This window comes from Sceloporus occidentalis, unplaced genomic scaffold, assembly GCF_023333645.1.
Source record: "Sceloporus occidentalis isolate IW3139 unplaced genomic scaffold, rSceOcc1.0.p SCAF_7, whole genome shotgun sequence".
Lineage (NCBI taxonomy): Eukaryota > Metazoa > Chordata > Lepidosauria > Squamata > Phrynosomatidae > Sceloporus > Sceloporus occidentalis.
Window position 1 is genome coordinate 42,610,687 of NW_028316987.1, and position 12,156 is coordinate 42,622,842.

The 12,156-nt window shown below is 40.1% G+C and overlaps 1 protein-coding gene across 1 annotated transcript; it reads left to right on the forward strand.

Moving 5' to 3' along the window:
• Positions 1-423: 423 nt before the first annotated feature.
• CCK (cholecystokinin) lies at positions 424-11,709 on the forward strand. The gene is made up of 3 exons (XM_089531288.1): positions 424-719; positions 2,848-3,096; positions 10,483-11,709. The coding sequence occupies exons 2-3, from the start codon at positions 2,850-2,852 to the stop codon at positions 10,611-10,613; spliced, it is 378 nt and encodes a 125-aa protein (XP_089387414.1). The 5' UTR covers positions 424-719; positions 2,848-2,849; the 3' UTR covers positions 10,614-11,709.
• The last annotated feature ends 447 nt before the right edge of the window (positions 11,710-12,156 follow it).

Here is a 12,156-nt window from a genome sequence, read left to right on the forward strand (position 1 = left end):
CTCACCAATGTCAGAGCATTCTGGATGGAGACATAAGATTGCTTTGTTCAGTAGTTGTGTCCCAGTCCAGTGGCTGTTGCTCAGAATTCAGTGGGATTTATGGTCAGTGTGCCTGGGACTGCAGCCTTAAAGGGCGTCCTAGTTGCCTTGACTATGGGTTCATACACAGACAAAAAGTTGCTTAGCATCACTTTCCAGAGCTTGGAAAAGTTACTTTTTTAGATTACAACTCCCAGAATCAATGTACCCATGTTGGCTGGGGAGTCCTATAGAAGCTCTAGTCCCAGAAGATGACATTTTCCAAGCTTTGCTGCTAACACTTTAGCTTCTGCATCTCTTACTATGCCCAAGAAGTGTGATATTTTTCTTTCACTTCTCAGCACAAGTGTTAATGCTCAAGTCTCTGGAACACTCTGGGACAGAAGGAAGTGTCAGAGAAGCACCAGCCCTGCTGCAGATAGGATTAAACCCAGTGTTTCCTTTTGGAACCTTTCCTCTCCCCTCCCCTGCATCCCCCCTCCCCATATAAGTGACTTTGCTCCATCCATGCAGTGGAGCGTGTGGTGCTCCCACAGTTGCGTCAGATCTGTGCAAACAAACGACACTCTTCCCATTGTGGAATCAGACTATTTAAGGGGCAGAACTGAAGGGCTCAACCATCCCCTCCAGGCTGCCTCTTCTCTCCAGTCTACAGCAAGAATCTGCACCTCATTTCAAAGGTAGGCTGGGAGGATACTATAAAGAACCTGTCAGATTAGGGCATTAGTGGTTTACTTCTTTTTCACAGTGAGAATTTCTGTTGAACTATATTGAGTTACTCTTAGAAACTGCAAGAATATAATCAGATGCAGTCTGCAGAAATGTGGGAAGCAGCTCTAGGAGTGTTTGTTATTTGAACTGTGCTTGCTGCCTTTCTTACTTTAGCTAATGTGGATGATGTTTGTTATCAGAGTTCTTGTTTGGCAAGACTGGATTTTCAGCTTGTTCTTTTTACCCAGAACTTTTGCTGTGTGAATTTGTCTCAGCAAAGCTACAGCCACTTTTGCAAAAAGAACAGGAGTATGGGCTGAGATACTCAATCTTAATTGGGAGGAACTGTTATTACATTTCATTCAAACTTCCATGTGCAATGCAGTCCTATATATAAATACTCAAAAGTAAGCAATCTTGAGTTCAATGCCATGAGACTTACCATTCCTCTCAGGTAAATGAGGTTTTAATGGTTTATGGGTGAGAGTGGGCTAAGACAGGATATAGTTAGTTGTGATTTTAATATCTACTGACAATTGTAGTCTGTAATGCCTTTTTTAATTGCATACTTCTAATTTGTTGATTGGTGTAGAGATACTGGAAGCAGGATAAGATTTTCACAGTAAATTTTTATTCCTCTTATAACCATCCTAGCTGCAGAGTTTCAAACAGATAAGTCATGTACTGTATGTAATGTGTTTAATACTCAGGAAGTTTATTGTTTTCGCGTGTGTTGCATACTTTGGCATGATCTGAGCCAAACTGAAAGTCTTGCTGGATAGAGCTCATGATAAACTCTCCGGTTAAAATCTGTGGCACTTGCACTCCCTTAGCTTTGAATGGCTCTTCTTCTGATTTCTTAAACATGTGTGAAATGTGATACAAATATATATAAAGTATGATTATTTAATAAATAGGTCAGATCATACGATCAGTACTACATCAAAAAAATTTCTCACACACATGCACACTCTTCAAGATACACTGTTTTTCTCTCTGGCATAAAGCATCATCACAAAGGACAAATCTCTATCTATCTATCTATCTATCTATCTATCTATCTATCATCTATTTTTCAGACATGCATATGAAACCATCCACTTATTTTCATCAGCTCTGCACCTTTACATCACTTTCCCTTATACACATCCAAGTGTGTGGCTACAAGTACCATTTTTCTCTCAAGAGAATCAAGTCATTTTAATTTGATTCTAATTTGCATTTGTACTCCAGAGAAATTAACTCTATGATGTGATCTTGGAGTATTGCAAAATATTTCATTCCACACAAAAAATAATTCAAATTCAAGTCAGCACTGTTGATCTTTCTAGGATATAGAAAAGTTGCACAGTGATACATAACAACCACAAAAATACAGGGGGTGGGGTGGGGGGATAATTTCTCCAAAATAGAACATGGCATACTTTTTAAAGGGTGTTGTGCCTAAAATTCATGCAAAGGAGAATTCAATGGATAGCTTCAGTTGAGCAATATGATATGTCACAGAGGGATTTAATTTTCCCAATATACAGGATTGCCATGGATTGCTTTTCTGTGTTGAAGCTATCATCAGTCCCAGTCATTGATCTGTGACTTCTTAAGCCTTGATGTATAGACCTCGCTGCCGTTCTTTCTCATATAAATGAACACCCAGAATATATACTTGTTTGGAAACAGCAGCCTTTTAGGATCTGTGCTGTAGCAATATCTTTATTGAGCCAAAAAGAAAAGGGAAAAAAGACATGTGCAACCTTTCAAGATCTTCATATCACTTCATTAGGCAAGATGTTACAAAATTTGACCAGGGAAAGAGAACGCATGAAGGAAAGCCTTGATCTTTAAATCATGTTGTCAGCCTGTTGTTGTCATGAGATGTAATGAAGAGGAAGAGCTTGCAAGTTCCCAGTGGGTTTTATTTGGTTATTTGATGGATTAGGTTTCACCTCAAGAATCCCTAGGCAGCCTGGGAATGGCAAAAGCAATAAGGTTTCAATCTCCATTTAGTAAGTACAGTCTTTCCATTTGTAAATTCAGACCTGTCTCTATCTATCTATCCTTGCAGGACTTTCATCATGTTTTCTCCTCTTTCCTCTCCAGCTATGAATAGTGGGATCTGCCTCTTTCTCCTCCTGGCTGTGCTGTCCATGAACTCCTCAGGGCAGCAGACATCTGGTTCCCACAATGGCAATCCTGTGGCTGCCGACCTTGAGCAGAGCTTGCTGGACAACCACCGGCACGTTCGTAACCCAGCCACAGGGAAATCTATCCAGCGGGTAGATGGCAGCATGGACCAGAAAGCCAACCTTGGAGCTCTGTTGGCTAAATACCTCCAGCAAACCCGAAGAGGTATATATTTTGAATCACGTTCTATTCAAATTAGAAAAATCTAATTTCAGTTAGAAATTGCTCTCTAAGATTTGACTCATGAATAAATCAAACTGGAGGAAGGGTAGCAACATTTAGTCTGGTTTTGAAAACCCACAGATTTAGCCATCTAGATCCACAGTTAGGTAATACTTTTATTAGGATTGGCCATAAATGCAAAAATAGTGTGTGAGCTTCCCCAGAACTCTTCATAAAGCTACATGATACTTAGGATTGCTAAGTATTGGGGGGGATAGAAAACTGCAAAAATTAAGCCTATTGTGGCCATAAAGTGGAGGCAAATACATTGCCTTAAATGTAGGTAAGGAGGGATGTTTCATTAATTTCCCGTCTGTCCTCTTCCACCCCACCTTCACATATATTTGTTGTGGTTTGTACCGTCACATCATTTCCATCTTATGGAAATCTTGAGGTGAACCTATCATGAGGGTTTCTTGGCAATACTGGTTCAGAGAGGGGTTGCCTTTGCCTTCCTCTTCCTTTCCTCTAACACCTAGAGAGTGTGACTTGCCCAAGGTCACACAACAGGTTTCCATAGTTGAGTAAGGATTCGAATCCTGGTCTTCATACTTGAAGTCCGGTGCTCAAACCAGTATGCCACACTGGTTCTCTTCACACATATTTAGCACCCAAGGAAAGTGTTACGAGGAGAAGGCATTTAACTCATGCTTCACCAGAGCTACCTCATATGAAGTCTATTAAGGAATCTTTGTTAATTCTATTTAGGTTTTTAAATACAGAGGACCAGAATCATATACTGTACATTCTGATTCGTGAGCAATATCGAAAGGACAAGTGGCAGCTGGTATCTTCTTTGTCACTGAGGTGATGGATCCACTGTTGAGTTTGTTCTGAATGTAAAATGGGCTATCATAATTTCAACACCCTTTAACTTTCAGACAAAAAAACCCCTCAGAGTGGATCCACTGATTTGGTGACATGGGAGCCACCAACTGCCACTGATGATGACCTGCTGTCAAAAAAAAAAATACTTTCAGGAATATCACAGCATATGAATTAAATATATTTACAAACAGCACAAATATCTAAGTACACCTAGAACTGGGACCAATTCTTTTTTGCCATTTAGTGGACAGTTAAGGGACCCACTTTCTTTTACTAATGTCCTCCCTGCAATACAATTTAGCTACTCACATTAGGTCCTTGTTAGATCAGATGCACACAGCTTATTTGTGCATTTTGGTGTTGTTTTAATGGAGTCTAAAACCCAGCGACTGCTAAATGATGCACTTGGGAAGTACTCCAGAGGTGTAAAGGTGGTTTACAGTGCAATCCAATTTAAGTCCCAAGCAGTTCAATAGGGCTTAGTACTGGGTAGCTGGATATGGGATTATAGACTGAAGAGCTGTTGAACTCACAGTAGAAGAGAAATAAGCATTAAATTAGGCTCCTATAGCTAGACTGAGTGTACCGTTACATACTTCTCTTCTGCAATAGATTCAAGAGTGTGATTCATAACTTCACAGGTAGCAAAAGCAGTTGCTGTTGTGATTCACCTACAATACTATAGTGGAGCCAGGGCTCACATAGAAGAACTCTACAACCTTTTCATAGAATCATAGAATCATAGAGTTGGAGGAGACCGCAAGGGCCATCCAGTCCAACCCCCTGCCATGCAGGAAATCTCAATCAAAGCATCCCCAACAGATGGCCACCCAGCCTCTGTTTATAGACCTCCAAGAAGGAGACTCCACCACTATCCGAGGGAGTGTGTTCCACTGTCGAACAGCCCTTACTGTCAGCAAGTTCCTCCTAATGTTGAGGTGGAATCAATTCTCCTGTAGCTTGCATCCATTGTTCCGGGTCCTGTTCTCTGGAGCAGCAGAATACAAGCTTGAGCCCTCCTCAATAAGACATCCCTTCAAGTATTTAAACAGGGCTATCGTATCACCGCTTAAGCTTCTCTTCTCCAGGCTAAACATCCCCAGCTCCCTAAGCCGTTCCTCACAGGGCTTGGTTTCCAGACCCTTCACCATTTTAGTCACCCTCCTTTGGACATGCTCCCCTTTCTCAACATCCTTTTGGAATTGTGGTGCCCAGAACTGGACACAATATTCCAGGTGGGGCCTGACCAAAGCAGAATACAGTGTCACTATTACTTCCCTTTTGATTAGCAGGAACAATTATGTCACCTGTTACTATCCTCAGACTTCTCTTTTCTCTACATGTAGCAGCAAGTTGCACAGTAACGGGTCATAAGTAGATACAGGTTTTCTCCCAACAAGGGTATTGTGAGCTATCTCTGTTGCAACTCAAAACACTTGGCAGTATTTTTTGCTATGAACCGAACAACCAGGACCCATTGTTACCTGTTTTGGTAACAATGAAAACTACTAGAATTACTTTGTTGATATTGTCCAAGACAGCTGCCTGCAGTTTGGGACTATCTTTGATTGCAGGGAAATGTTGCAATGGGGACATTTGTTTTACCACTACAACATTGTTGAATTAGCGTTACAAGTGGGGATGGGGGTGGAGAGTAAAGCAGAGTGGTTCAAAATATCCTTTGTACAAATGTGGTCTTTGTGTCCATTAATTGTGTCCAGTTAAAGAAGTTCAGTGGGGAGATATAAGGGAAACTGTACTTGAGGACTTAACTGGATACTTGTAGTAAAATGTCTGACACTGTAGATGTTGAGTACTGTGTATCAGAAGTCAGTTTCAGAGAATCGATCAGATGTTGAAAACTTCAGGTCCTGAGGCCAAATCTGGACTGCTGGGAAATGGGGTGAATTTGTCCCTCTGAGGTTCTCCAGAGGGCTACATCCTTTTTTCATGACATCAGCATTTGGTGTTTTCCCAGTTTTGGTTTGGGTCCTGTTCCCATCCTAAAGAACTGACATGCTTCTCCCACAGCTTTGTTACTTGCAGTAAGAGCTGTAAGTTTACAATAGAAATACAGGCCACAAGAATGTCTCTGAAGGTGAATCTGTTCCTCAGGCTGAAAGACATTCCTGGGTAATTTGATGTCTCCCCCACCCAGCATCTTCTAAACACCCTCCACTGCATGTGCAAAATGAAGCAAGTCAGTGTTTAAGTATGTGTGTAATGTGAATAACATGGGTTCTCCAAGAGCCTCTTCCAGTTAAAGTAGATGGTTTGGCATACATTTGTTAGTGATTCAATGTCAGAAGTAGTTCATGTTCACCTGCTGCTTGAGGGGTGAAGCAAAATCCCATCCCTTTCCCACATTGCTCCATGCCATGGCAACCATCCCCAACACACACACACTAGATAGGGATGTGGAAAAGACACACCCCTTGAGAAGCTGGCAGAGGACTAAGTAGTAGTAGATGCATTGTCGCCAACTGTGCCCCCCATTGGCCCAAGAGGTTATGATGCTGTGCCCCACACACACACACACAAATAGAAAGAGGAGAAGATGTTTCACCCCCAATAAGGTTGGATAATATGTGTGTGGTACCAGTTCCCAAAAGGTGGAGCAAGCAGAGGCCGGAGACACCATAGTCCTTGTACTACCAGAGGTTAGCTCAGAACTGCTGTAAAGCTCAACAGTTGTTGTAATGGAGTTTAATGGCACAGTTGTTTACTTCTTGATAGCACAGGGGCTTTATCAGTCCATGGGAAGGAACAGTGGATTTGCTACTCCCAGTGACATGCCAGCTGAGGTGACTGCCTCACCAAGGCTAATGGAAGTGCTAGCCCTGTTTGATTTCCTATAAGACAGTTTGATGACATTGGTTGCAGCGTGCCTTCAAATGACCACAACAGCTGGCATTTTAAAATTAGCATTTACAGCCTCAATTCAAAATAATCCCCCCCACCAGAAATCAGCTCAGTTTACTTCAATAGAAGCTGCTTCCAAATAGAACCACAAGCCTAAATCACACATTGAATTCCCACAAGCCTTTTTTATTCACTCACTTTGACAACAGCAAAGCCGAAACGGTGAGAACTGAAATAGGTGAAAAATATAGGAGATGTGCTCTAATTGGTTTTCAAAGGGCACTCAAACTGGGCAATCATATTATACTCCAAGATCACCTCTATCTTTGTGCCTTTCGGGTGAACATTTTCTTAATAGCTCCATTTGTATTTATTGACTACAATGCAACTATAAGCCAGGTTAGAGTCTAGAGTTCTTTTCTGGAGCTGAATTAAAAGCCTTTTCATTTTGGGGCTTCTGTGACAGCAAAATGCTAAAGGTTAAAAATGGGTGAAATATTTACTCTTCCACTGTGGTTCTTTATTAAGAGCACAGTGCTGTACATGCTGAGCTTGGAAAATTACTTTTTGGATTACAGCTTCCAGAATCCTGCCACTAGTATAGTCACTGGCCATGCTGACTGTGTGCTTGTATGGGCTGTAGTCCAAAAATCTACAACAATTATATTCCTAATTTCAGAAATATGTAGAATATTGATAGTTCTTCTCAAAGGGAACAGAATAACTGGTTCTATAAGATAGTTCATGGAAGCTTTTGTGCTAAGATAATGGTATTCAAACTTTTTACCCTTACGCACCCTTCCTTTACATCTGCATGCAGACGTCACACCCACCCACCTGATGCAGTATATGAATAAAAATATTTTGTTTATTTAGTGTGCATATTTTCATTCACACATTTATTCACACATATATATTCATATTTTAACATTTCACAAGGAAATACCATCATTCAAGTAAATTCAATATTTAACACAATGCATGTGTAAATTTTACACATAAAGGTTTGGGAAGAGGAGGAGAAGGAGGGAACAAGGCCTCCAAGTCTCCCTTGAGCAACTTTCACAGACACACACACACCAGGGATCCCACACCACCGTTTGAGAAGCACTGTGGTAAGGGGATAAAAGTATGCCCAAGAGGTAGTGTTAACAGAAAAAGTCAATAGTTTACAAGTCAAAGGCTTATGTGGAGTAGCTAGGTGCTGCTGCTTCTGCCCTTCTGGGTTCTTGAAGACAGCAATAACAACCAATGCACACAGAGAGGAAACTCATTATTTCAGTATAGAGACTCATGTAACCATGTATCCACTTACAAGGGGATCTACCAGGAGGCTTTGAAAAGCTCATGATTTCTGGCAAAGGCAGGGGAGATGTCATATCCATCACAGTACTATTCAGCAAGCATGAGAATGCTTCATGGATCTTGTAATGCCAACAGTGAAGGAGCAAAAAATTATGGACGTTGAGAATAGAAAAATATATCTGAGGAAATGTTAGATGTGCTATTTCTAAAATTTGGGGGCTAAGATTTGCCTTGATGCTACACTCTTCAACTGGACAGCCCAAAGACGTTTGCGGTTGGACCATAGTTTTTCTGTTCTTTGGTTACAGAAAGGCAACTATGACTCTGTAAACCAGGATTTGAATCCTGGCTCAGCCATGAAAACTCATTGGATGACCCTGGTTGTGTCACACACTCTCAGCCTCAGAGGATGGCAGTAGCAAACCCCCTCTGAACAAACTTGCCAAGAATGCCTTAGGGTCGACATAGGTCAGAAATGACTTGAAGGCAAACAACAACAGTATAGTCACAAAAATGACAGTATATGTACATTTCTTAAAAATGAGAAATATCAGTGGCATTGTATAATCTAAAAGCATGTTCATGCATAAGTAAATCCAGTTGTATTTAATGGCTTAATCCTTAGTTAATACCTTTTTGGATTACAGCCAAAATGTGTTTAAATTAGTTAATATTGATACTAAAAAAGTGACCATATTTTAGCTTCAATTATTTTATGGGATATCCCCTTCTGCCATTTTAAATGGCATTTAATTTCATTCTCTTTTCGTATGATTATTAAATTCCAGTTCATTTCTCTGTATGTAGGAAGGTCACTCATATAAGAAAAAGAATCAAAATAAAATTGTGCTTAAAAGTTAATGTCCTAAAAGCAGTGTTTTAAATAAATTAGCAGTTTAGTGCTTTTTAATATGAATATATTTTTAGCTGTTACATTTTAAACTCATAGTGTAAGTTGATATGAGTCCCATTTGAAAGAAAGGTGGGATGTATACATACAAACAAATCAATATTTGGCCAATTGATTATTCTACCTTTTATATATTTATCACATATATATATATTCTTCCCTTACTCCAAGAAGTGTGGAGTAGCAAGCTATCATACCATCCCATTTCATATTTTCACAGCAATCCTGTGCATTGGGTCAGCCTGAAAGACAGTGATTTGCCCAAAGCAACACAGTAAATGGCAAAACAGAGGCTGGCCTTTAGCTTTCTAAATTGCTATACTTGAATGCAGTCCAGAAATATTTCTATAATACTGGTATGGCACTGTCCTTTCTAGTGTCACAATAGTCAGTCGGAATACAGTGGTAAACCACCAAAGCAGTAGAATTGGTGTACATTATAGGCCTGATAGTTTCTTCTGTCTTGACCAGGATTGTTTGTCACAACAAGGTAATGTCTCATTATGTAAGGTTTATATGGAAAACATCAGCTGGTCAGGGATCTTGTTGACTTTGAGTGATAACTGAATGGTGCTATGAATAGGTCACTACTATGCAATATCTAGTTGTTGTTGGGTTGTTGGTTTTTTTTAAAGAAAGTTAGAATTATGCCATCCTGCACCCAGAGCCAGGTACAAAATAGTACAAAGTGGCTCAGCGATGTGGTTATACTACAGAACAGCAAAACACTAGCTGAATTCAGTTCACAGGTCCTTCACTCAGAAATCCTTGTTCTCCATTTTAAGTGCTGTTTCTGAAAGGGGTGAAGGAATACTTTTTAATTGTTGCTGTTAGGAGTCAGAAACTCTTTCTGGTTTCCTGCAAATCAACCAGAGAAATCTCAGTTTATTGTCCATGACAAAATCACTCAGTTTCTATTTCATTGCATTTCTCTCATTTCCACTTTTATTTTTTTTCCCTGCTTGTTTCATAGCAGGATTCAAGACCCTTTTTGTCTGCATAGAAATCTTCACACATTTATTTATGAACTTGAACTAATGTCCTTAACCTTTACCCACTGACTGAAGTGTTTATGTATTTTTTTAAATTGCATGCATTTTTAGCCTTCCACATTTTAAAACGTTCACAGTGTTTTTTGTATACTGTAGTTCTCCCAAAACAACTGGTGAGCCTAGGAAATTTTTGATTTTCTTGAAGCAAGATGTATTTCTTTTGGAGTGTTGGAGACCAGGAGTGTTGGAAAATGTGTTCCATGAGTTGCATGTGGCCCCCAGAGGTCTCCATGCTCAGTGATCTACTGATAGATTGAGCTCTTCTCATCTAATAAAGTAGATCCTCCGATTTAAGGTGTCACGTAACTGTTGCTATCATTGTCTTATGCATTCATTTATTTAGTTCTGTATCAATTTCTTTTTTTAAAAAAGGTTCAACTGGAAAGGTCTCTGTGATGGGACTACAGAATTTTGACCCTACACACAGGATAAGAGACAGAGACTACATGGGCTGGATGGATTTTGGACGCCGCAGTGCTGAAGAATATGAGTACGCTTCTTAAAGAATGTTAAACTATGCTTACAATAAATTAAAATCAAATCTCATTTCTGTACAGAAATAAAATTGTCATCCTTTTCAAATCAGTGTTTAAAAACATGTACTTGATGTAAATTTGTCTGTAAAACTATACAATGCAATATATATTATATAAACATATGCAGAATTTTCAAGAAAAAAGTTTCTCCTATAATTTCTTACACTTCATTGTAGACATATTAAAAGTATTTTGCTCATCCCGCAGTTGTCTTGTCACCACAAATGTTGCTGAGTCACAATCTACCGCCAAAGGAAAATGCTTTCAATTCTACCATATGCTATTTACTAATCTGTACAACTTCCAAAAGAGTGTGTTCTATCTGTGTTTCTATCATTCTGCACCATTTTAAACAATGGATTGAATCCAGACTTAGGAGTACTTACTTTAAACCCATTGTATTTAAGTTAGTCAGGACTAACCTAAGTCCCATTGATTACAAGGGTTTTACTGTTGAGTATGAGTAAGTTTGAATCCAACCCAGTCTGTAAAAATATCAACATGGTAGAAGAAGTTTCCTATGAAAAGCATTTTTATGGCTACCATTTTTAATATTTAAGTCAGAGAAATCACTGGTGCATATTAGATTTTTTTTCCTTTTGTGAAATAAATGTGAAAATTCTGCTCAAATTATGAATCCTGGAATAAACAGAACATTCCTTGCCTTGTGGTGACTTAATGCATTTGTTTTGCAGGGCAAGATGAACTTCTCCCCATCACTGACCCCTACAAATACTAGAGCAAAAAATGCATTCCAGGCTTGGGTGGGGAAAAGGGTGGGATCAAAAATGACAAAATATTTTTATTATTAAGCCCTTTTGCTGTGTGCCTTCAAGTCGTTTCCAAATCATGGAAATCCTAAAGTGAATCTATCATGGAGCTGTCTTAGCAAGATTTGTCCAGAGGAAGTTTGCCTTTGCCTTCTTCTGAGACTGAGAGAATGTGAGTTGACCAATCTCACCCAATGGGTTTCTGTGGCTAAGGTCTGGAACAGATGGGCCTTTGAGGCGCCCTCATCACGTGCAAGGATTGCCTGGTGGGCAGAGCACCCATACACCCTGCAACCTTTGCATGTGATGAGGGCGCCACAGCTGCAGCATGCCCACCAGAAGGGGTGTATAACAACGTCGCAGCTGCGCCGCTTCCAGATGGGGCGGCGCAGCTGCGGCATCATCGTGATGTCTCTGGAGCTTTGCAGCATCGCAGTGATGCCGCAAAAAGGAGCCACTTTCAGGTGTTCCTTTTTTGGTCCGCAGCAGCGCCACACAATTTGGTTGCTGCGGTGCTCCGGCAGAGCAAAGAGAGGTGCTGGGGAGGCGCCTCTTTCTGGTGGTTTGTACCCCACTTAAGAGGGGATTTGAGTCATAGAGTTTCCAGAGTCATAGTCTAATACTCAAACCATTATACAAGACTGACTCAACAAACCTTAGGAGATACATTTAATTTTTTTCAAGTAGGGGAAGTCCATACCAGAGCATGGAAATCATTGAGAAATTGTATCATCATGACA

Bases quoted from the DNA above. Each gene is read 5' to 3' on its own strand.
- CCK (XM_089531288.1), top strand. From the start codon at position 2,850: ATGAATAGTGGGATCTGCCTCTTTCTCCTCCTGGCTGTGCTGTCCATG. The intron at 3,097-10,482 runs GTATATATTTTG...TTTTTAAAAAAG, and splicing joins CCTCCAGCAAACCCGAAGAG to GTTCAACTGGAAAGGTCTCT.